At 38.7% G+C, this 26,502-nt stretch overlaps 2 protein-coding genes across 3 annotated transcripts in view; one reads left to right on the top strand and one right to left on the bottom strand.

The window, feature by feature from the left end:
- The window catches only part of SENP7 (SUMO specific peptidase 7), an 83,301-nt gene extending 62,563 nt beyond the window's left edge, over positions 1-20,738 (bottom strand). The window contains exons 1-6 of the mRNA XM_060234563.1: positions 20,413-20,738; positions 14,479-14,522; positions 12,286-12,393; positions 9,795-9,883; positions 5,854-6,051; positions 3,666-3,857 (exon numbers count right to left, since the gene is read on the bottom strand). Coding sequence (XP_060090546.1) covers positions 3,666-3,857; positions 5,854-6,051; positions 9,795-9,883; positions 12,286-12,393; positions 14,479-14,522; positions 20,413-20,512 — 731 coding nt within the window. The 5' untranslated portion in view covers positions 20,513-20,738. The remainder of the gene's footprint in view (positions 1-3,665; positions 3,858-5,853; positions 6,052-9,794; positions 9,884-12,285; positions 12,394-14,478; positions 14,523-20,412) is intronic.
- Positions 20,102-25,780, top strand: LOC132568583 (putative protein FAM172B). Of its 2 annotated transcripts, none has more exons than XM_060234567.1 (3): positions 20,102-20,559; positions 23,938-23,998; positions 24,538-25,780. In XM_060234567.1, the coding sequence occupies exons 2-3, from the start codon at positions 23,993-23,995 to the stop codon at positions 25,561-25,563; spliced, it is 1,032 nt and encodes a 343-aa protein (XP_060090550.1). In that variant the 5' UTR covers positions 20,102-20,559; positions 23,938-23,992; the 3' UTR covers positions 25,564-25,780. The 2 variants fall into 2 exon arrangements, with proteins under 2 accessions (XP_060090550.1, XP_060090549.1); XM_060234566.1 differs by having other exon boundaries at positions 20,447-20,559; positions 23,934-23,998.
- The last annotated feature ends 722 nt before the right edge of the window (positions 25,781-26,502 follow it).

Genomic DNA, 26,502 nt, shown 5'->3' with positions numbered 1-26,502 from the left:
GATTTCTTCTAAAATGCCAGGCTAAGGAGTTCCTTATATTCTTGATGGGCAGTGCATGATTGCATGCAGGTAGCCTCATTCTTAGAGGGTACTGTGAAGAAGCACGAAGCAGCAGCACGAAGAAGAAGCCTGTAGATTTATACCCCGTCCTTCTCTCTGAATCAGAGACTCAGAGCAGCTTACAATCTCCTCAACAAACACCCTGTGAGGTCGATGGGGCTGAGAGGGCTCTCACAGCAGCTGCCCTTTCAAGGACAATTCCTGTGAAAGCTATGGCTGACCCAAGGCCATTCCAGCAACTGCATGTGGAGGAGTGGGGAATCAAACCCAGTTCCCCCAGATAAGAGTCCACACACTTCACCACTACACCAAACTGGCTCTTATATAATTTCTTTCATATGGAGTTTAGACATATCTAATGTCAGCACTGGATCTACATGTTTTTTGAAGGGGGGGCAAAATTAAAAAATGACACTCCCTTATGAGCCATTCTGTCTTATGGTCCCATAGAATACAATGGATTCATATCCATTTTGGCACCCTCCCCTCCGCCGGCGCCCAGGTCAAGCACTCCCCTCTGCCCCCCTCCCCTAGATCCGGCCCTGTCTAATGTAATTCATTTTATGGCTCTTTTCAAGCTACCACAATTGTGCAAATTGTGATGGCTGTATATAGGCTTCATGTGAAATGGTTAGTTGGGAGCATTCATGTGGATGGTCCACCAAGTTGCTTTCACAACTGATTAAATGGAGACCACTGAGATTCAGAGTCACTGTCATGCCTTTGAAATAACCATGCTTTAGTAGCATGTCCAAAGCAATGTGTTTTATGCTTCCATTTAACCAAAATGCTATTCTCATTAACAACACTGGAACTAAACATGTTTCAATTGAAGTGATTTAACCTGAAACCACATGACGAACACCTTGGGGTTCTTAAGAAACCCTAATATGAAATTGTTGATCTACTAACAAGTATGCACATCTTCTCACTAAAATCAACCACATGACTACAAAGTAGCAAATCACATAGAAATTAAAATTTTAAAAACAGGGGTGGTTTTTTTTGGGGGGGGGAGGGAATCCAGAGAATTACAGGCCAGTTCCTTAAGCAATTTAACCAACATGCAGTAGACATTATTTACTTGGATGGGTCCTTTTACGGATTAACATGGCAGGACAGAAAGCAGTAATTAATAGACAGTACTCGCAATGGAGGGAAGTGTGTGATGGGCTCCCACAAGGATTGGGAATGCAACCAGCGCTATTTATTCATAACTGCTCTTGAATAGGGGGAAAGCAGATGTTACAAAATTATTTAGGATGATGAAAAGCAGGGAAAATTGTAAAAGCCACTGAAGGTTCTAATTTGGGTGACCAGACAACAATGTGTCAAATGAAGTTTGTTACCTGCAGATTTACATATTTGTAGATTGCTCCCGCTCACTATTAGATATATAAATTCTGAGCACTTGTAGGCTCCTGTGGGAGTCTCCCAGGACCAAGCCAATGGAAGACCAAGCCCCTAACACCACATATCATCACACTTCCAGATATTATATTAGTAAATACAAAAAGACAAAATATCCCATTTCTGGAAATTATATACAAAAGAAGTCATTCTGAAGCAGTATCTATCCTGAAGAATCAGCACTTTCAGAATGGGAATCAAATATCTTATTCAGCTGCACTGTAGAAAAAGCTACAATCAGTGCTCACAACTTCAGCATTGTTGACAGGAACTTTGGGACAGGAGACTAATGTCTAAGTGTTTCAATATATGACTTTATCTTCTTCTGATTTCCTTCCCTCAATTCTTCCATGCATTTATTTTATAAAACAAATAGTGAAAAGTAGGGCTAAATAATTGATCCTGCTCTTCTGTTCCATGGCAAATCACAGACCCAGGTGTCCACTAACTTTTACAAAGCCCAGGTATGTGCTTCAAACTGACCTGCATTTTCACTTGCACCTTGGTAGTGTATAATTTGCACATCCCCTTAAAAGTGGAAAGAACCTGCTTCAGCATCTACCTTATATACATTCCTGTAGCTGTCAGAAACAACATCTCCTTATAAAGGACAACTTTTTGTCACCATGTTTACTCATCTGTAAATCATAAATTACAGTCAGAAGAGTTTAGGAATCACTTATGACTTCAGCCGGGATTTCTGGAACCCCCATGCAGTAGACAGACATGGATACAAGTCATTATGACACCATTTTTCTCATTGAAGTGACTTGTCACTGGTGAATGCACTTCCATGACTGAAGTATTTTCACTTCCACAATGATGTTCCTTATTACCCCATCATCCCTGAAGGTCTAGGTAGGACAGCTTGTCTACTTCACATTAACACACCATTACTATCAGAAATATATTATATTATTATTAATACTATGGCTATCAACAAAGTAAAGAAATTTAATTGATTAAACCATTAACTAATCAATCAATTAATTATAAATAAGTTTGCTTCTTACCAAATCTTCCCCCTAGGTAACTTTCAAAGATACTGGCAGTGCAATTGTATGCCGTTACTACACCAAAATATTTCGAAGGGCTTAGACCAGAATGACTCTGCATAGAATTGCATCACAAGTGAAGGAAATATTAGCAAAATCGCAATTCAATGAACAAAAGCTCCCTATCATGCTAGAGGGAAAGGCCACTTTTAATATTTTCTTCTTCCATTAAAGTAATTCATTGGAACTATCAAATCTCAAGAGATCAATGTGTGCCTTTAACTCTCAGATCCATTCATTACTTGGACTTCACCAATTAATCAACTAAAGTGTAATTAACATACTAATTAAACTTTTTGTAGTCCTACAAAAGGCTTCAAAGCAGCCTTAAAATAAGCTATTTTTTAAACAATATGTACTCTTCCCCTATTCTGCTTTGGTCAAGGTGCCTAGTTTGCAAGGTAAAGGGCAAGTAATTCCCATGATCTCTTACACATAAGCTCACACACACACGTCAGCAACAAAAAGAAGATTTTAAAGTCTTCAGAATGACAGACTCAGTACTGACCACAGTGGCATGAACCACTGAATTCTGCTGGCAGCGATGTAAAGAATCCCTAGACTTCAAGCATTCAATTTTAGCTTATTATAATGACATAGCTAAGACATATCTACATTTGAGGAAAGTTGTAACAATGTATTTCCATAGAAGATGTTTTGGAGGAATGTATATGGGGAAAATGTTGGAATTGGCAATCCATGTGGATTTTCAATTTCCCGACAACAGTCTCCATGTATTCCTCCACGGAAATCATTCCCAAAGCACATCTATGGAAACAAGAGATGCATGTGAACATACAGACTACAAAAAAAGTGAGGTACAGCTTAAGTAATTTTGAATCCCATTTATTTCATCTAGACAGGTAAGTATGTGTGTAATTCTCTCCAGCTGAAAGTGGGACTCAGTGCAATCCTATGCAGTTACTCCAATCTAGTACATTGAAATTAATGGCTTTAGTCTAGTAGAACTCTGCTTAGGTTTGCACTGTTTAACTTTAGGGGGACTGTATCATATGTTTACAACTTCAAATATAAATGTTAGTTACAACTTCCTGGTAAATGTTAGTTTCAACCAAATCATATTCTAGCAATATTAGTGTAGGGACCAAAATCACACAAATATTATGCTGGATGACATACCTTTTTGATAAAATACAGCTTTGTTGAGAACTTTTTTTTTTGTATGATTGGCTGGCAACAGATGAGGAGGGCTCTTCATCTGATTGCAAGTTGCTAGCATCAGATAGATTAGCATCAGCTAAAAGACGAGTTTGCACATATTTTCTTCCTGTTTTCGTCCTCAGAACATTCGTCAAGGTAACTTTGGGTTGCCTGCCATACATACAATAATTAGTACTCTGGAACTTGTACAGACTGTTTGGTTGAATTCATGTATCCTAAATGTTGGGCAATCTCAAAATCGTATTAACTTAAAACAAGTTGAGTCACAGAATAAGGAAACACCAAATAAAATTTTATTGCTGGACTTGAGTTTCAACATTTTAGATGATGGCATTAAATATTATGAAAAGCTGCCAGCATGAGTAAAAAATGTAGCACATAAACTAAGACAATTAACTATGAATGTAGCTTTCACAAAGCTCAAAACAGCACATCTTGCTATTTACTGACAGCCTTTATCTATCGAAGATAGCCAAAAAAAATGAAGTGTTTCTGTCATCTCTTCCAGAAGCTACTCTGACAGATATTTTCAGATGAATCTGCTTTTATTGGAAAACAGAAATATCAAAAAAATGCAGCAGCCATGGTATCTGATTAAAAACACAACAAAAACAGCAGCAAAATATTCATTTGAGTAAGATGTAAGACTAATCCAATGAATGATAAAGTTGTGCTTAATAAGTAAGGCAATGCCTTCCCATGGTGATCTTTTAGGTCAGCAATTCCTACACTTTGAAGTGTTGTAGTGGAGCTCTTATCTATCCATTATTTGAAGACTACTACATTTTCACAGTCCAAAGCCATAAAAGGGGAAACTTCTGCAAAGTTTCTTAATTGAAATGCAATTCCATGTTCTTTCCAATGAAAGGGGGTGCTTTTTAAACAGCAGGTCAACTTTGCTATGCCTGCATATATTCCATGAGCTGCATATATTCCATGAACTGAGCAAGTACATGAAGGAGTCCTTTGCTATCAATCCCCTTTCCAGTTTCTTTTATGGTTTGGGGCCCTTCAGGAATTATTTTGTATGCAATGCAAGGGACTGCAGTAAAAAAGTGGATCAGCTGAAATTTCCTTTCCCTTTGTAAAAGTGTTAGCTCTGCTCATGTTTCAAGTGACCTCCCCCCTCTCTAAGCAGCAGCCTTCTATCCTATATCCCATTTTGTTCTCAAAACTTCCTCATGGCTGTCTTTTAGAAGGAGAGGACTGCACTGTTCCAGAAGGGTTTTCTCCAGTGGAGACTATACTACTCAGGGCCACTTCATTCATCCTTCCATTTGCCCACAGAGTTCAGAATAGCTACAATAAACTGCAGCATAATTTGATTTTAAATTCAAAGTTCATTATTCTTCATTCTGGAAAAAATCCTCCAATACTTTTTGTTGTAAATTGGTACTGTATACTTTAATTTGTAGGTACATCATATACTATTTGTAGGTAGGCCATGGGCCATAGTTTAAAAACCAAAGTTACAGGTGCTAATTTATGTTTTGAACACAATCATCTTCTAACTGTTCTCTCATCTTTCTCTGTAGTCTCTTCTATCAGTCAGTTTCTCAATGTTCTGCATTTTCCTGCTGTACAAAGGATGTTTTCATTACAAAATGCACTGTACTGTTGAGAAGTGTATAAAAAGACCTATGGGAAAACCAAACAGTTCACAGAGGAATGGGTAAGTTGCTACTAGCAACACAACTCTATCTTCTTTGTGAAATTAAGGACTGTGGATGTAAAGAGGTTCCAAGACTAATAAACCTTTCATGAAGTAGTATAACTATCTCTTTACTGGGAAAAAGAGATAAAATTATAAGCAGATTTCTTTGTAGATGTACATTCTTTTAAAAGGTATTTATGACAAGAACTTATCTAATATTCCAAATTGGCAAAAATAATTATTCTAGTATTCCTAAAATTTGCTAGAAACTAACATGAAGTTTTAAGAGAGATCTGAGTAAACAAATTCCCTCTCAAACTAAGTGATTCCAAAAGCAGGTTAGGATCTCTCAAAAAAGATGTGCTGCACGTGAAAAATGGCTAATGACACAAAACATCAAAAATACTTGCTCATGGAAAACAATCACATGCATTTTTCAATAGAAAGCAGGTAAAGATGTATTATGTCTGAGACTGAGTTAATCAAACGTACCTTTTAGATATAAAAAGGCTTTGGGGAGGTGAACTTAATATTTGCCATATCTCTATACTGTCAACACATGATGAGATTTGCCGAGTTGATTGCAACTTGACAGCATGAGATAAATTAGCATCAGTTATAAGCTGTGTCTTTATGTATTTTCTTCCTACTTCCGTCTTCAGGACATTCGTCAATATAACTTTAGGTTGCCTGCCATACATATAATAATAGTATTGATAAATAAAGTAATGAAATCTAAATAAGATACATGAATCCAACAAAATTTCTTTAGAGGAATTAATAATCCCAATGTTACATTTTCACTTAAAAGATCTCAACCAAGATTTGTAAAAAACCTTTCTAAACATGTGGAAATTAATGTAAATTATCTGAGTTGCATCTCCTTTCATGCTAGAGCTAACCTTTTTAAAATATATTATTCCCTGAGATGGCTTTATCTACTGTGTATTTAATGCATGACCAATGCTGTCCTCTTTATTCTGATGCTAGCAAATCACATCTGGTATTTTGGTTTGGATACCTGATAAATACAATATAGTCTCTAACAGGGCTCTTTCTAACAGGAGCTCTTCTGCATATTAGGCCACGCCACCCTAATGTAGCCAATCCTCCAAGAGCTTAGCGGGCTCTTAGTACAGGGCCTACTATAAGCTCCAGGATGATTGGATACATCAGGGAGGCGTGGCCTAATATGCAGAGGAGCTCCTGCTAGAAAAAGATCCGGTCTCTAATAATTTATTTACGGTGTTTACATTTGATAAAAGTAAACTGTACTTCTCCACTGAAGTCATATTCTTCAAAACCCCAAATTCCATCATTCCACTAAAGAATAATCCAGTATTTCCCAAATGGTCTTTGCAAAATACTGTTCTTTCTCCCATCAACTCTCATCCATCATAATGGCATTTCACTAGCTCATTTTTAAGAACAAGAGATTGGATTTATACCCCACCCTTTACTATCCAAAGGAGTCTCAGGGTGGCTTACAATCTCCTTTCCCTTCCCCTCCCACAACAGACACCCTGTGAGGCAGGTGGAGCGGAGAGAGTTCTCCCAGAACTACTCTCAAGCAGAACTGCTCTGTTAGAACTTGTGACTGACTCAAGGTCACATCAGCAAATGCATGTGAAGGAGTGGAGAATCAAACCCGGTTGTCCCAAATAACAGCCCACGCACTTAACCACTACACCAAACTGGCTCTCAAATATATTACATAAATAATGGTATCTATGAAGCTACAAGAATTATGAGAAGGGCATACTTAAAAGAGAAGTGCATCCCTAAAAAGCAGCAGATAGGAGAATCAACATAAATAGAACTGACCTTAGACCTACTGTACCAGTACCTGTGCACTTAGCATGGAGCATACCAACAGTCAGATCAACATAACATCAAAGAATACTGTATTATGCTGACACAGGGTTGGATCGAGTGCAAAATTCCCATTGTTCTAGCGCGTTTGCACAAGTAGAAATGCCAGAAAGACTGTGGTGTTTGTGCCAAGTCAAACGTATTGTATCCTTGAGTTTCCACTCACACAAGATTTTTGTAATCAATGTCTGGACACTTTAGCATATAGGGAGGAAAATGCTAAACAAGCTCTTACATAAATGAAACTGCTCTAATTCTGCTTATGTTTCTGCTTGCGCATCACTGGATCCAAGTTAGCATACTTGCAGAAAACCATCCTCATTTTTGAGGACTAATGGCAATATTTGAGAGAGAGACATTTTTACCAACCAGGTCTTTAAAAAAAAAAAGTGCTGGATAAGGTAACTCCAGAATAGTTTAGAAGACAGTGTTTGAGGAATTTCTCACATAACTCTGATTTTACAAACATGCTGTGCTTGTATGTCAAAATAAACTGCTTTGTTTAAGACATATTTTTTGCACAAACTCTACCAGATCTCAATTAATCTGCTGTTTGTTTCCTTTCCCATCTTCAAGAGGATCCCCCTCCCTTTTACTCCAAGCACTCCAGCACTGCCCACCAGTTGGTTCACTATATATGCTGCCTGCTCACTATTAGTCAGCTGCAAAGAATAGATAGGAAAGGGGTGGGGAAGACAAGGCCAGACTAAGCCTCAGATACAAAATCATCCATCAGTTACCCTGCCTGTCAAATTATTTCAATATATTTCCTAAGCACTCTGAAACTCAAAATAGACTTTATAGCCCACCGAAACTCAGAATAGATGTTACAGCCCCCCAATCTGCTATTTTACCACAGACCTTTGTATTGTGTTTTCTTCTCAGAGAGAAGATAAAAGCTTAGAAAGAGGACACTTACCACTTGCTGAATCATTGGAAATAGTTTAATGGGAGCATCCCCCTTTGTGGAAGAGGGGAAGGCAAGGTAAGGCAGTATGTGGAATGTGAAAAAATGTTTCATGGGGAGCAATTTCATTTTGAGTAAGTTGGTAAAATGCATTTTGAATCGCCCACTCAAGACACTTTGGAGCTACACAGTCACTAGCAGCTAGGGGAGATGTAGTCTTAAAAAAGCCCCACTGATAGCTAAATGCCACAAGAATGGCTAGGTTTTATTTCTGCTCTATTTAACCATCTCTTTATGGAAAAGTATGAGAAAAATAATTACACTGATCTAAGTGGGATTCAGATATCACAACAAACGACAGGCAACATGACAGATAAAAGCAAGGTTCAGAATCCCCATTTAATGCCTACCATCAAACAACAATTTGATGGGCAGCCTGCATTTGGATGTCACAGCAAATTAGAGTTTCATCAGCTATGGTTTATCATGCTATCTGAATACAGCCACACAAAAAAGAAGTACACTTCTGGTAAGAGTGAATCAGAAACAAGTTTCCATCACATGACACATCAGGCAATTGCTTCTACTCACTTTAGTCTACCGAAAGTTTTCAAAATTTGCTAAGATTGGAAGTAAAACATAACACTGAGCAATCCTACCATCATATAAATTGTTAAAGGACTGCACAATTGTTAACAAATAACCTGTCATGTTTATGACTGAAGACACAGCTCAGGCTATAACCCACTGTGGAAGTTCTAAAGGAATCAGTGGAAAAGTCAAGAAAGATAATAGATGTACAACATGCATTCCAAGGTTTATACCAATCATATTCATGAACCACTACAAACACAATGTAGATTTAATGTACTGGATCCAGGGTTTATGTCCTGCTAATGGTGGAATCTTCAATCAGTGCAAGGAGGTTTGCTTTCGAGGAAGAGGTGTGTTATGCTCATACCAGAAAATGGCTCCTCAAGTTAAGAGGAAGACTCCACCATTAGTGAAACAGAAATACTTGATCCAGTCCAATTTGTCTATGCATTTATATTAATATTAGGTTACCACAGGAGCTGTTTTATGAGGCTAATCTCAATTATATTCCCATATACGTATCTAAGAGATCATCGCTAGCAACCGCCTCATGTTCTATCAGAATCCATGGTCCAAACAGTAACAGCAAGGCCACACAGAGAGGCATTCTCAACTGCTAATCTACAATGTTTAAATTCCCATCCCCCAGAAATCCATCAAAACACAACCTATTAGGAAGATTTTCTTTTTCAGATCAATTTTCAACAGGTGGAATTAATCACGTATTTTTGTCAGCTAGCAGATTTGCCAACTAAATCTTCATGAATACGCATAGCCATAAAACTCCTTTGAAGGGGAAAAAATTCCTTTGTTTTTATATATAGATTCCTGCAAGTATCACTTTAAAAGTGGTAATTCTTTATGTGAGAGAGAAAAGAGGGAATTCATCTCCTAAAAGATGATTACCATATGCAGTTCTTATAAAACTGTGCTAAAAATAAATCTAAACACTGGAAACCTGCTGCTTGATTACATTTGACCAATTTTTAACAAATTACTGCATTACACAGATTATTGCACAAAAATATCTGATCTTGTGTTCAAAGCTTCCTTCGCTTACCTAAATGCTGCTCCTTCATCATTCATATGACATTTCTCAAAGTGTCCTTTCCTCCTACAGTTTGCATTATTTCTAGTTTCCAGCTTCCACTGAAATGGATCAGAGGGGGAATAACTGAATTAAAAAATAGTTAAATATGGCAGAATAAATTAATGGAAAAGTGAACAGAAAGTTGGCATGCCTTGAAACTGAAAAAAAATTACAGGCACTATGAGGACAGCAGTAAGCATTATAAACAAATCTAAACAGGCCAATAACAAACAAACAAACAATTCTTTGCTATCAAGAAATTCTATCTTCTTCTCCCTCTATAATGACAAGTAAAATTATCCAAATATACACCTACCATATCTACATTTAAGACTTAATGTATCATGGCAATAGAGGAAATAGAATCCTCTGTATTAAAATGAACCTGGTATATTGCCCAGTGAATAGAGACAAAAAGGTCTGGGGGGCACTTCATTACACACTTCCCCCAGCCCCAGAATATCGTTTTGCAATTTTTTCCAATTGAAAAACAAGAAAATTATGGGTGGGGAATGCGGAAAACAAACTATCCTATGAAATATTTTCTGCTTTGGAATACATGAATTAAACTATTTAAGAAAACATTTCACTCATTCAGAATGTATTGAAGAAAAAGTGGAAATTCAGATTTTTCTTTTCTTTTTCAATGAGTGAAATGCTTTATAAGGCAAGGTTTTACTCATTCTAAATATATAGCCTGATTTTTTTAATGGAAGACAACCTGCAGCACTTACTATGGACAATCAATAGTAATTCCAAGGTACACTGTCGATATATACAACCAAGGCTTATTTTTGTAGAAAAAAACCCAGGAGGAGCTCATTTGCATATTAGGCCACACTCCTCGATGCCAAGCCAGCTGGAACTGTGTTCCTGTGTATTCTTGCTAAAAAAAAGCCCTGTACACAACATATTTTCAAGGATATCTTTATTGTTTAAATGTGAATAATTTCAGCAGCAATTAATATGCTATCTATAATGTGCTGCTAGTCCTTCCTCTTGTAACTGCATTAATTTTTTTGTCCACATAATACTTTATTTTTTTCACTAAAAATTTTGTTTTCTAACATAAGAAGAGCCCCATTGGATCAAACCATTATCCATCTAGTCCAGTAACTTCTCTCACACAGTGGACAACCAGTTACTCTGGAGGGCCAACAATAGGTCACAGGCTAAGGTTTTTCCCTGATTTTGCCTTCTGACACTGGTATTCAGAGGTTTATTGCCTCTAAACATGGAGGTTCTCTTTTGTCACCATGGCTAGTAGCCATTAATGGACCTATCCTCCATGCATTTGTCTAATCTCCTTTTAAAACCATCTACGCTTGTGGACATCCCATATCCTTCTCATATCTGCCTTCCATGAAAGCTCAGTGGGTGATGTGAGCTATTTTGCTGCTCCCTCTCAGCCTAACCACCTTCATAGAATTGTTGCTGAGGATAAAATGGAAGAAGGGAGAACGTTTTAAGGCACACTGCAGGCCCACTGGGAGAAAAGAATAATAAATTAACAAACATACCTAAAAGAAAGGCAGCATGACCAAACAGCTGACTTTCAATGTATTTGTTTATTGCTGGGGAATTCCTGAGCCCAGGAGTGTTCCCTGAAACCTCAGGCCCCACCAGAGTTCAATGGGCTGGTTGGAGACTGGCTAGAGACTGAATCTTTTTTGAGGAAGAGAAAAAGACGGTTGTGCCACATGAAAACTATTTATTGGACTTCAGAAACATGCAGAAGAAAAACCTTACTGCATAACATATAGTAGAAAGAAAACTACAATACCTCTGACAGAGTGCACTGAATATATGTAACTGGAATATATTCCATCTGCCTACCAAGACCCACACAGAATTACTGGGACTGGTTGGCATGCAGCCCCAAACAACAAAAGCACAAGCAATATATACCTTTCTGCAGTCTATAGAATCAAACGTAGATGTCAATTAGGAATGTGAGGTGCTTGATAAGACCCAGGCCCCCATATGGTGGCAGTATGAACTCTGCCCTAAGTTAGTTTATCATCTGTGAGGTCAAGAGGCTCTAGACAGTCTCTTCATCAAGGATAGGGAACTAAAAACCTCACAAACTCATAATCTATATGTTTTGACTTCAGCCTGGTATACTTGCCTCTTGGAATGTCAACTATGCTCCTATGTAAAGGGCATAGGTACAGCCACATTTATTGAAAAGAATCTAGCACTGGCTAGGCTGCAAAGTCTTATGGGATACAATTCAAGATGATGCTTAAAAAGGCCTAGTCTCATTTAGCAGCAAATTCTGCCACATTTATAACAGGTAAATGTCAATGCCATTTAAAATGCAATCATAATGAATATTCTTTACTGTTTAAAGATATTAGATATTTTTTCCTTTACATAAAAGGAAAACTGTTTACTGTTTTAAAAAGAAATAAAGTCCACTATCAGCATATAGAAAAGACAGCAAGTAGCTTCTTTTTACCTCTTTTAAAGGGTAGCCCCACTGATGCTTATCTGTGACTCTTGCCAATGGGGACTGAATATGGACTTCATCTGATTGTGTACTGGCTTTCTTCTTTGGTATTTGAAACTGAAATAAGATTTTACATTCAGTTTTAAAACGCACACACACAGAAAAAGGGAAACAATATCCATCTCCAAACACTGAAATACAGATTTAAAAAAACTTAAGATGTTGAAACCTAGAGGACTGGAAACAAGACAAGTATTTATTAACAATGATATATGAAACCAGTATTTAATATTTGTAGATTTAGAAACTAATAACCATATGACTTTCACCAATATCTTTCCTGCACTGATTCACTGGGGCAACTCCCAAGACCTGAGAATAAAGACCAAGACTGCACTTATGTGGGAAGCCAAAATGAACCCCATATAGCAGCAGCAAGTGAACATAAGAACATAAGAGAAGCCATGTTGGATCAGGCCAATGGACCATCCAGTCCAACACTCTGTATCACAGTGGTCAAAAAACTCGTGCCATCAAGAGGTCCACCAATGGGGCTAGAAGTCCTTCCACTGTGCCCCCCCCCCCCAAAAAAGCACAAGAATACAGAGCATCACTGCCCCAGACAGAGAGTTCCAACAATAAGTTGTGGCTAAAAGCCACTGATGCACCTCTGCTCCATATGCTTAATAAGAACATAAATGGACTAGAAAAATGCAGGCATTACATTGCATTCACATTCCCCATTCCTCATTCACTTCCCCTTCCCCATCAAGACAGCAACTGCAAACACTCCCCTGCAGTCCAAATCCCTGTTCGTTTCCTCACTTTCTTTGTCCTTGCTGAGGCTTTAAAGGATGAGGACTGAATGCTATTTTGAGGTTGAGTTCCATTCCACCTGCAGCTCTCCCTTTGAACCAGATCAAAAGTTGTTTAGCCTGGTTTAAAGCAGAAAGCCTTAAGAGTCATGCTTAGAACAAGGGCAATATTATGTGAACATTCCTGTTTAATCTGTGGGCTTCTTGTGTTCCATGGATTGGGGAACGGGGGGGGGGGGGATACCCATGTGGAAGCAGCCCAAGTGCTAAATAAGGTTCCTTTCTGTGTTACCTCATAGTGCTACAACATGGTGGTATTTTGTACACATTTCATCTCAACATCTGCAGGCTCTTCCAGAAAAAGAAAATTTCCTTCAAGTGTAACCAAATCCTGGTGGCTGCTGCCCCAAAGCTGCTTTTCAGGAACTCGCAACACACATGAAACCAGAATGAAGCAGCTCCTACTCCATCACGACTGACCAAGCACAAGGAGTAGCAACCAAAGAAGGAAATGAGAAATAGGAAAAACTGATCAAAGTGAAAGGCAGGAAAAACACAAGTGAAAACCAATGTTAAAGGTTTCAAAGAAAGGAGAAGGGCAGGGAACAAAGCATAAGAGTAACATCAACAGAAATAAAAGAATAAATTTTGAAAATGTAAAGAGCCATGATTTAGGGATAAGCCAGGAAAGACAACAAAGAGTAAAGGTGACACTGAGATGACAAACTTAATTTTTAAAAAAGAAAACCTCCAAAGAATGGATGGCACAATGGCCAACACTGAAAACCAGAGAGAATAGAGATCTCAACAAATTAATTTTTGTTTAAATTATTTTAGAATATATTTGGGTTATCTTAGCAAAAATAGCAAAAAGCCAGTCACAGCACAGGAGGAAAACGAGAAGAAGTGAGATAATTCTGACTGTATCATTAGTGCTTCTTAGAATGTTGTTGTTAAAGGACAGTATTCAGATCATGCACTTTTTCTAAGAAAGTTTTGTGTGTGGGTATAATACAGCCACTTGGTATTTGTATAGTGCTCTCAACAATCAAAGCATTTCACAGATAGTATTCTTAAACATATTCTTAGAAGCAGTTTGTTTGTTCACATTTATATTTATTTATTTCACTACTTATACCCTACGTTTCTTCCCTATGTGGACTCAAAGCAGCTTAAAGCATTTTCCCCTCTGTTTTCTCCTCACAACAACTGAGAGAATGACTGGTCCAAGCTCACCCAGCTAGCTTCTATGGTAGAGTGGGGATCTGAATCTAGGTCTCTCAGATCCCAGTTCAATACTGTGTTCTGCCCCAAGGGTTACACAATCTCTGCAGAACATTATGAGCTGAACCCTCCAAATAATGGATACAAACCAAGAACCACTTACTTTAAGTTGACTTGCTTTTTTCCCATACCCTTCCATAGCTGTTGCTGAAAGACACAAGACAGAAAATAGCAGCATTTTGCATCATGCTACAGCTAGCATTTTCAAAACAAGTACTTAAGTTTCACCGATAATAAGCATTTCTCAAATACTAAAGGTATGTTCATCTCTTGTGAATAGGAAACCTTCCCTGACAATTGCTTCCTAAATGTGCATATAGCTCCAGGCTATGTGCTGTTGTTCATAAGGTTGCCAATAAATGCAGAAGGCATACTCACTAGGCTCCCATTACTTTTTGCTATATTAAGGACACTGTCTGATCATAAAAAGATCGATATAATTCTTTGTTCTGGAAGTTCTAAGCTAAATAGAGATGCAGATTAGAATACCAACCAATTTAACGTTATAGCAGAGTAGAGGTCAGATAAACTTTTTCTTTATTTCTCAGGTATTTTGCAAAGAAATAAGAAGTCCCACAAATCTGTAAATCATATGCATATTTTTTGTCATGGATACAGACTCACAGTATCTATACAGATACAGTGAAGATGTAATGCTGTCAAATCTTCCAACTATAGTTAGGATACCAAGGATGCCCCCACAGGCTCCTCCTTTTTCCATTCAGCCTTGTATGTTGCTTTTCTCCTTTCTTGATTTAATATTCCCCCTTCAGAGCCAGTTATGGTTAGGATAAATCTTAAATATAATTTAATTATAAATCTGAAATTTGGGTTAGAACCAGTTTTGGATCTATTATATCTTCTTCGTGGCCTCTGTGCTTCACACTCATGGGATACAGCGCCCACACCGATCCCCGAATCGGTACCTAAAAAGCCTGGGATTTTTTCGTGCTCGGCACCAGTGGGCATGTGCAGGCGTCCCAGTACACATGCTCACCGACGCCTGCGCAAGAATCCCATCAGTTCCTTCTTGACCACCACGTTGAAAGGATCTGCTTTTGACTGCTCTGGTCAGTGCCTGGTAATCTGTGAGATTCCTCTTCTTGCCCGTTTGTTGTTTTTCTAGTTTCTAGATAATAGTTAGTAGTAGTTGTTTAAAAAAAAAAAAAGACTTAGTGAACCTACAGTCTCACCCCAACGAGTGGGCCTACCGGTGATTTTTGATTTTTTGTTGTCCTTGGTGGATGCTGGACTTTCCTTTTCTTCTGTTAAAGTTTATTTATCAACAATATCATTGTACCATGAATCTGTTGAGGGGCATTCAGTCTTTGCTCATCCTCATTCGAAGCAATTTCTGAAAGGTCTGGTCAGATTGCATCCTTCGTCTAGATCACCTCCACAGTTGTGGGATTTGCTGTTAGTATTGGACAGGTTGACTTGGTGTCCCTTTGAACCAATGGCAACTTGTTCCCTACAGCTTCTATCCTGGAAGACTGCATTTTTGGTGGAAATCACATTGGCACGCCGTGTAGGGGAGCTCATGGCTATGCGTTGTGACCACCCATACTTAGTTTTTCATGAGTCCAGAGTGTCGTTGGCTCATGTTTCGTTTCTCCCTAAGGTGGTTTCCCAGTTTCACCTTAAGGTGGACGTTTGGTTACCTACGTTTTTTCCCACGCCTTCCTCGGACGAGGAACGTCGGTGGTATACTTTGGATGTTAAGCGTGCATTACTTTTTTACTTAAGTCGTTCTAAGAGTTTTCGTCAGAACCAGCACCTTTTTGTTTCCAATGCTGCTCCTAGATTGCGTTAAAAAATTTCATCTCAGCGGCTTTCGAAGTGGCTTACTGAGACTATTAAACTGTGCTACTTGCTGGCGAAGAAGCCGTTGCCTGGACCCATTCATTTCCGACTCTGGGGTGCTATTTCTTTCACAACGTTTTCATGGCAGACTTTACTGGGTGGTTTGCCCTTGCCTTCCCCAGTCATCTACACTTCCCCTCCAGCAAACTGGGTACTCATTTTACCGACCTCGGAAGGATGGAAGGCTGAAAGGCTGAGTCAACCTGGAGCCAACTACCTGTACCCAGCTTCTGCCGGGATCGAACTCAGGTTGTGAGCAGAGCTTAGGACTGCAATACTGCAGCTTTACTTCTCTAAGGTTAAGGATAAGGTTAAACAGGATGAAATCCACACAAGATGCTGGTAGGTAGTTTCAGTGCTTTGGGAGAAAAGTGATTCTTCCAGTGGTAGTTTGAGTGGTAAAACCCCTAACTGATTACTCCCCCAAAACAATTCTTTGTTATCAGTGCTAAGTTGTGTAAAGAATGCTATTACAATTAGTTTTTGCAAGACATATGCTGCCTTTGTCTGTGGGATTATACTGTGAGCTCTAACAATTAATAACCAAATGCTTGTTCTCTGTGAAGGAATCTATTAGTCTACTACAAGCTAAGAACTCGTTTTATAGCAACTCTTCTGGCTGCCAATTAACTCTTGGCCTCAATTCAAGATCTTATATCTAAAGCCATTCATGTTAGAATCCGCATCCCTCAGAGACTGCCCATATCATAGCTACAACTTATACTCTAAAGGGATGGTGAACACATTTTACTCCAACTCTATATATTTCACTTTTTTTCTTAAGTGTGTAAGTTAATCCAAAGCATGATTAATGTTAACTGAAAACATTTTTAATTAGCCATACTAAGCTTTAAAAGAATAACATTTATTGTTATGTAAGCTTTTCTGAGCCACAGTCCACAATTTTCTAAAAGGGTCTGATGGAGAAAGTCCACCCCTTAGAAAAGCCTTTTTAGCAGTGCAATCGTAAATAGTGCTATGCTCTTCAAACCCAATGATTTCAATTTTGTTTACCTAGATATCAATGTTGCTTACATAGACATCCAGTAAGCTTTTGATAAAGTGTCCTGAGTAAACTCAGCAGTCATGGGATAATAGAACAAGTCCTCTAGTAAATTAAAAGATGATTAATTAACAGTATAAATGGGCAGTTTTCACAGTGGAAGATGGTAAGCAGTGGGGTACCACAGGGCTTGGTACTAGGTCCAGTGATTTCTTTAAATTTGTCTATTAATTATTTGGAGTTCAGAATAAGCAGTGAAGTGGCTAAGTCAGTGGATGACACTAAGTTGTTTAGGGCTGTGAGAAGCAGGGAGGAGCTCCAGAGGGATCTGTTGAGGCTGGGAGAGAGGGTGTCAACATAGCAAATGGGGTTCAATGTGGGTAAGTGCAAAGTAATGCACATTGGAGCCAAATATCCCAACTATAAATATTCATTAATGGGGTCCAAGCTAGTACTAATTGACCTGAAGAGAGATCATGGAGTTGTGATAGAGAAATCACTGAAGATGTCAACTCAGTGTAAGACTACAGTAAAAAAAAGGCAAAAGCTATGCTGGGGAATGGGGATTATTAGGAAGGGGACTGATATCAAATCAGCCGGTATCAAAATGTCTCTATATAAATCTATGGTGCAGCCTCATCTGGAAGGGTACTGTACCTCAAAAAAAGATATTACAGCACTGGAAAAGGTACAGAAAAGGGCAACTAAATGATTAAGGGGAAAGAACACCTTCCCTATGAAGAAAGATTAATGAGGTTAGGGCTCTTTAGCTTAACTGAGGGGTGACATGATAGAGGTTTACAAAATTATGCCTGACATACAGAAGGTAGAGAAAGAAGTCATTGTCTCCCTTTTTCACAATACAAGAACTTGTGGGCACTCAAATTAATGAGCAGTAGGTTTAGAACAGATAATGAGCAATAGGTTTAGAACACATAAAAAGTAGTACTTCTTCACCCAAAGAATAATTGACACATGGAATTCACTGGCATAAGAAGTGGTGCACAGACAGCTTCAAGAGGGAACTAGATAAACATATGGAGCAGAGGTCCTTTGGTGGCTGTTAGTCAGAAGGTATAGATGGAACACCATACCTGGGGCAGTGATGTTCTGTATTCTTGGTGCTTGTTTAGGACTTCAGTGCAACTCAGCTATTTTTAATATTTTTATTGTGCTGTTTGTCAGTTACTAAAACTCTCCACCATAGAATTGCTGACTGATAAGCTGATGATGGTTTGGTGGTTTATTTGGGGTTATTTATTGTCAGGTGGTGTGCTGCATTGTTATCTTGTTTTACTGCATTTGTTTTTAAGATGGCCAATTTGTGAATTGTTTTCCTGGAAAGGAAGGTTCAGATATTTTAATAAATAAAAATGCATATGTCAGATACATAAAACTGGATACATCTGACAAAGCAGATTCCAGCTCACAAAATATTTGTTATAATTTATGTGCTACAAGGCTTTGAGTGGTTAAACTTTAAGTTTTACCTTAACTGATACTGTCCTGTTACTTTTATAGAAAGCCACCTCAAGCTTTGGGGAAAATGGTATAAAAAAGCTTTAAAAAACAAATATGTCAGCACTAGTCATGTTTTTCTTATGAGAATTTGAGCTAGTTTTGGAGTGGTATATTGCTAAGTAAGCTGAGCAAGCAGATGAGCTGAGCATACATATAGGCTCAGCAAGAGAATCAGAGGAGACCTTGCAAGGGAGGGACACCTCCCCCCCCCAAAAAGCCCTCTACAGGAACAGAATACTATAAACTGTCTTTTGTACTCATATCTATCTATTCAACAAACAAGTGGAGTCTTTGGGCTGATAACTGTGCTCTACAAAAAAGATGTCTGCCTTTTCCTTGAACATTCTGATTGTTTCCAATACATAAATTAAACCAATCACCTCCCTCCCCACACAAGAGATTGTTATCTGTGTTAAGCTATGTAAAGAATGTTTATATAATGTGTTTCAGCAAGAAACATGCTGTCCCTATCTATAGGGTTCCACTGTTCAATCCATCAATTAATAACCTAATGCCAATTCTCCATCTTCATTCTCCCTTTCTCCAAGGAGCTGAGAGTGGAATTTTATTTATTTTCATGACACCCTATGGGGTAGGCTAGATTGAGAGAGTGAATATATCAAGATCATTGAACAAGTGTGTGAAGGAGTCTAAAGCTGAATCCCTGTGAGTCTCCAGAACTGTTATACACAACCAACCAAACCTCTCTTTATTTTTGAAAATTATGTGAGTTTTTATTTAATTTTCTGTCAAAATAAAAGATTTAACCCACAAGCAACACAATGTTCTAAAGTCATACAGCAGAAAAACAAGAAAACTAACTCGCAAAAGCTCAAACCTTACCACAAATTCTGTTAGTCTTTAGGATGCTACTGGACTCTTAACTCTTTTTTGAAGAATATAAATGTTTATTTTTTTCTAACAATTGTAAGAAGTAGGGTACAGCAACTTTTTGGAGGGAGGGGGTGTAGTTTCAATGAAGAACACAAACGTTGCAGCGTCAATAATCAATTGGAGACAGCAATAACAGAAGCTACGTGTAATCACAAAACACAGTTCCTTAGGGTTCACTCAAAGGTTTCAAACTTTCTTTTAGTAGGACCTGTGTAACATATTAAACATTTGTCGCCCTGCAGAAATTAAACAGCTTTTCCTCGGATGGAGACAGCTGTAATGTAAGCTCCATCTGCTAAATTCCAGGTCTGGCACCACGGGACTGCCTTTTTCCTATCACTGTGGTGTTTCTTGTAGAACACAATCATAACAAATGAGAACAGTTGATTAGCCCGGATTAAAGTACAAAATCGGACTAATGAGTCATTAACACCGTACCTGGGAAAATAAAACCATCCCGTTTATTTCTCCCGTTGATTTGACAGTAAGCTCGCCCATCCAGCCACAACTGAGTACTAGGAAGGCTTGCTTGCGAGTAAACAAGCTCGGACTGCTTATCTCGTCTCGCTCGCCAACACTAGTCAACGAAGGGAGAGAAAAGCCTCCCACGCGACAGTCCGTTTTACTGAAACCTTTTTCCTTTACTCGTCCTCCCACAATGAGACAACAGCCCCTCAAAAGAAAGAAGGAAGGAAGGGCTTTTCTACGCCAGCCGGGAACGAGGCCACGACGCATCCTGCCCCCTTCGTCTCTCACCTGAAAAGAGAAGTCCACGCAAGTCCTCCACCTGCGCTCGCTTTTGTTGAGCTCTCCGAGTGCAGCGGCCGGCCTCTCCTCGAGTTGGGACACCCGCCATTTCCGCCACAGTCAGTCACCGCCCCTCTGGAGTCCGGAAGAGCGGCGGTAAGCGGTTATGTTGCTAAGGCTGCTTTTCCCTTTGCTCCCCCTTTCTAGGTTCTCCTCTGGGTCTCCGCGCCCCACTGTCAAGACGTGTTGGGCTCGTCAAAGTGGGTTCTCCCTCCGCCAAAACAGTCCTGGCTAGCTCGGATGTCGACCTGCTGTGTTAATCTCCGGAGTCCTCCAACTACACGCCCCTTTCGCCGATATTTACTTCCGTTGCTCTCATACCGCCCCCTCAGCATAGAATGCAAAATCGTTTTCCTTGAAAAAAGGGCTTAATTCGAGCAAAAGGCTGTTTCCAAAGGCCGTTTTTGGAATTAGCAAACTGTTTTTGAGATTGTGCGGGTTTCTTCAGTGTGGCGTACATGGGGCCCGACCAGGAAGCCATGACAATAATAACAATAATAATAAATCCGAGTTCCTGTTGACTTGAACCCACTAAAGCGAATTACGAGTTAAAACACTAATAAACGAGAACCTTTTTTCCAGGGGCGGGGGGGAGGACGACCTGATATTGTTAAATCCTTGGTGTATGCTGTGACTTAGCTTTTTAAGTATATCGACAAAAACTATAGTTCAAAAGGTGATTAATATTGCACAACCGTCTGAACTAGGAAGTATTTAAAATTTGCTATTAGGTGAAAAGTAAATTTAAATGTAAACTAACAACCAATATATGGCCTTGCACTGAAATCCTACAAATGCAATTTCGATAGAAGGTGCAGTTTGTATTAACTCTTTTTTTCATACTCAAGGACCTATGACTGCTCAGTAGTATTACTGCATCTGATAATAGTCTGCTTTGGTCCACACAAAATCTATTTTATTTGTTTTACTTCATTTATCATTTCCTTTTCTTATTGAGTCTCCAGGCAGATTACACCATTATATAACAATGCTATAAAATTATAAATATAGAATAATGGCAGAACTTTGGGCCAAAGTGCAGGGGAAAATGCAGCATCTGCCTCTGAGGATTGATGTGCAAAAAATGAATATTAACACACTTAGCAAGTAGCTTCAGAAGATAGCAGTTTGGTCTGCAGTAGAATAGCTAGGTTCAAGTTCAGCAGCAGGTATGGCAGGTATGAGGTTTTGACAATCAGAACTTTCTTCATTAGATATGCAGAAATATCTAACAAAGGGAGCTTTGACCCTCAAAACCTTATCCTCCCCCCCCCAAAAAAAATCTTGTCTCTGGGAGAAGATGGGGAAATGTGCGGGTAGAACTTTTTGAAATATCTGTGCTGGTTTGGTGTTTATTTGTCTATCTGCTTGTGGATGTATAACCATTGCATTGTTGAGGTTTCTAATTTTTTTAAAGGCAAATAGACTAAAAAGGTAAACTAATTAATTTTGAAGTGTTGAAAACCTTTTCAGCCATTCCATAACAGCCCTAATATGAAACAGATAATCCTGCTTGAGAAGATTTAGATGCCATCCAATATGACATACAAGTAAATTCTTAATGGCAGGCCACATCTGTAATCTTATGCAAAATGCAAACTCATTTTTCCTAGTAAAAACAGCAGATTAGTCAATACCTTCTATGGGGGTGGTGCTTAAATGCTTTCTGGGGGCCCTAATGTGCTTTCAGGTAGTTCTCAAGATCATAACAGAAAATAAGTCCATGGTGAAGTTTTTTCTATGTACTGTAAAGGGAAACTACTTTTGAAATGTAGAATTCTTTGATGTTTTTGGTTTCTACTTCAGAAAGTGCTTTTATTGAAGATACAATCTGCTTTTCAATTTAAATTTCAGCAATATAAGTAGTTGTAGCAAAAACTTTTAAATGCTTCTCTGCATGCAAAACTATCCTGTTGCGCATACATATAGTATTTGTATGCATTTTTAATTTGGGTCATTTTAGAATAATTAACATGGAATTCACTGCCGCAATAAGTAGTGATGGCTACAAGCAAAGATAGCTTTAATATGGGACTGGACAAACATATGGAGCCAGAGGCCCATCAGTGGCTATTAGCTAGAAGGTATAGATGGAACACTCTATCTGGGTCAGTGATGCTCTATATTCTTGGTGCTTAGGGGGCAACAGTGGGAGGACTTCTGGAGTTCTGGCCCCACTGGTGGACCTCCTGATGGCAAGTGGGTTTTGGCCACTGTGCGATATAGAGTGTTGGACTGGATGGGCCATTGACGTGATCTAACATGGCTTCTCTAATGTTCTTACTAAAAACCCCAGTTATAGATATAACATGGGAGTTTTGCCAACATTGTGGCTATACCATGAGGTGGTATTCAAACACAAAGGAATTAGAATTATGGTGTTTAGTAAACACAAGTTTAAGAAGCACTGATTTGTGGCAAATGGCTTAAGTTTTTCCCAATATATAATTGTTAATTTTTTTAAACCGCCCTCCCCAAAGGGCTCAGGGCAGTGTACAACATATTTAAATAGAATTCAATTAAAACATCAGTACATAAACTAATTTAAAATCAGCTAATAAATCATGGTTCTAATAAAACCAATAGAAGCAAGGACCTTCTGTCTTGGATGGCATTCTATATGTGGTCATTCTTCTAAGGGTAGGGTCGTGGACAAAGTGAGATTGGGAGGGGGGTGGAAACACCGCTGTCCTCAATCATAAGCTTGGTGGAACATCTCTGTTTCACGTGACCTACAGAACTGTATGAGGTCCCACAGGACTTGGATGTCTCAAAGTAGAGAGTTCCACCAGTCTCTGGTTGAGGCCAGCTGGATATCTTTTGGGCTCAGGATCACCAGCAAGTTTTGATCCTGTGAGAGTAATGCTCTTTGGAGACATACCAGGAGAAGCAGTCCTGCAGTTACGTTGGTTGGCCCCAGACCATTTAGGACCTTAAGGTTAAAAGCAAAACCTTGAAGAGGATCTAATGGTCAACTGGGAGCCCGTGCAGCTGGTAAAGCTCAGGTTGGATATGTGCTGTCATGGGTGTATCTGTCAGCATCCACACTGATGCATTTTAGACTAGCTGCAGCTTCCGGGTCAGGTTCAAGGCTAGCCCTATGTAGAGTAAGTTACAATAATCTAACCTTGAGGAGATTGTTGCATGGATCACCATGGCTAGGTCAGAGTGAGAGTGGTAAGGGACCAGTCATTTGTCTTGACAAATTTGGAAAAACATCAGCCTGATAACCTTCACAGTCTGGGCCTCCATAGATGAAAGGTATCCAGGAGCACACCCAGACTCTTGACCGTTGGAAATAATTCAGATTACATATTTTAATTCTGATTTTAAAGAAAGAACTGAACAATGGTCTATTTATAAATTGCTTTAGACTCTTGGAATTGGCACTATAACTCTGCATTTATTAAAAAAGACAGAGGGAGATGTTGATCTGTAGGTAGCCCATCATAATGCTTGCATCTGTTTAGGCAGAATTCTGAAGAATAACTGAAGTACCTAGAAGCCTTTGTCATTACTTTAAAGGAACATGAACGTAAGTATATATTTACAGATATTTTATACATAGCTGCTTATTTTATACATTATGTACATTTATATTTTATTTTATACCTAGCCTCTTCTCCATTTTATGGTTGTAACTGTTGTGAGGTAGGTTAAACTAAGAACGTGTGATTGGCTCCAGATCACCTAGCCAGCTTCAATAGGAGAGTGGGAATTTGAACCTGGTTCTTCCAGATCCTAGTATGACACTCTGCTACTATAAATCAATAACCATAAAAGTTAGCTGAATTTGAAGCCTTTCTGGAGGGTCTGTTTAAGATCATACTGTGTATCACACTGTTTTCAGTGGGAAGTATGCCCAATTTGCACACTGAAATCAATGAGGTGTAAAAATGTCTAATTTAATTGGGCCATGTATGCTGTCATGCCTGATGAGGGGGTGGTGTGGTAGATGCTGAGAATTGTTTTCTTTCTTACTAAAAGTAAGGTTTTGAGTCATTACCTAATGAAAAATCAAGTATACCCTTATGACATGGCCTTCCAATCTATTTTATTTTATTTTATTTGTAGTGGTTGAAAATGAATGAGGATCTGAGCTTCAGAAAACTAATATATGGTTCAAAGTGCCCAGAAAAACTGAACTATGACTTTAATAAAAACGGTGAGCTTAGGCATGTAGATACCGATGAACCTTTTATTTTTAATTATAACAATTCATGTGATAGTAATCATAAACGTTATGAAGTTCTTGGATACTTAATTACACAGTATGTTTATGAACTTCTGGAACGGGTTTGCAAATTGCAAAAAATTTACATCCCAATAGATGCTCTAGAGAATGAGCCTAAGAGTTTCTTTTTCATGAGTGAGAATGTATTAAGAAACTGCACAACTCTAGTTGTTCTTCTTCAAGATCGGGGAGTCTTTCATGCTGGTCAGTGGGATCAAAAGGCCACAATTCATGAAGGGCTCCAACATGGAACTCAAATACCCTTCATTACAATGGCACTACAGAGCAGTTGGGAAGTGATTGTGCTAAATCCCAATGACAATTTCCTTGAGCTGAAGACAGAAGAAAAATCCTGTTGTGTTTTAAAGTCAACACATGTAATTCCCAAGAAATACAACAGTAGCCCTGAAGAGCATACAGTGTATGTTTGGGACCATTTCATTTCAAAGAGCACAGCTGGGAAGGTGGCCTTCATTGCTCACGGCTATGGAGGATTGGTTTTCATTAACTTGCTCATGCAAAGAACTTCTGAGGTTATGAACAAGGTATATGCTGTAGCACTTGTTGACTCTGCTCACCACACAATGCACCAGACACAAGGTAACTGCCAAGTGCAGGAATGGATCCAGAAGCATTGCCGGAAATGGGTATCAAATAATAAGCCTCTAGATAAAGCAGTAGGCCATTCCATGAACAAAGATTGTCCTACAGTCTCTGCAGGAACTGAAAAGTGTAGTCTTGCTCTTTCCTCTAGTCTACAGTCCATTTTCAAATATCTTAAGAATGAACTGAAAGTCAGTGCTAAAGCACACCTTATTCGTTCTCCTATTGGAACAAGGAGTAGAAAAGTTATTAAAAAAACTTAAACTCATGTATTACTCATATTCCTCTGTCATCAGTAAAAGTGGCATATTGCCTTATAGCTGCTGTAGCTCACCTTTGTGGCATTACCTGTATGTGATTTAGACATGAAAAAGAATCACTATAATATTCTGTTAAGTCTGTTTGAATTATAGTTACATTTTATTTCAATGGAAACTTGTGTTTAAGTTTTTACAATACAATAAAATGGTTTATGGGAAAGTTTTCTTTGAAGAATATTGGTGTACACCTGTTGCTGTTTTTTTAAAAAATGCTAGGTTGCATCCTGCCAGATTTCTGTTGCCACAACAGGAAGCAGGGACAGTCCCACCCAGTTGCCCTTCTCACTATAGCCCTGCCTCATGTGCTTTTATCCATGTAGTCTTTGGTACAGTCTTTAGTACAGCCTTTGAAGGGGGAGGCAGAACAATCTTCCCTGAGCTAGTAAAAAGTTAACCTACTTATTGTGCCATCTTAAGTAGAGTTGTACCCTTTTAAGCCTAGTGACTCTGCTTTGGATGGCACTAATAGATGTAGATAAAGGGATAGTTTAGTACATAGGATCCAGTGTGATGCCATGGAAAGAGTGTCAAACTGCAATTTGGAAAATCTAGGTTTTAATCTTCAATTTGCTATGACAGTGTGCTGAGTGACCTCAGGTCAATCACATACACTCAACCCAACCTACCTCACAGGGTTGTGATGACTAAATGGAGGAGAGCAGAACCGCATACATTGCTTTAGGTTCCCACTTAAGGAGAAAGGTGGGGTACCAATGATGTACATAATAAATGCAAAATACCTACTTTGAAATTGGTTGCCTTAGTCCGCTTTCCCTATTGTAGCACTGCACTTAAACACAGTACAGCTAAATTAAAAAATATAAAACTGAACAACAATCCAAATACTATTTAGCAGACTTTTTTTTTTTAGAAAAAAGCCCA

This window comes from Heteronotia binoei, chromosome 3 (genome assembly GCF_032191835.1).
Source record: "Heteronotia binoei isolate CCM8104 ecotype False Entrance Well chromosome 3, APGP_CSIRO_Hbin_v1, whole genome shotgun sequence".
In the NCBI taxonomy this organism is placed as follows: domain Eukaryota; kingdom Metazoa; phylum Chordata; class Lepidosauria; order Squamata; family Gekkonidae; genus Heteronotia; species Heteronotia binoei.
Note: the sequence above shows the minus strand (reverse complement) of the source record. Positions and strands in the feature narration are given on the sequence as shown.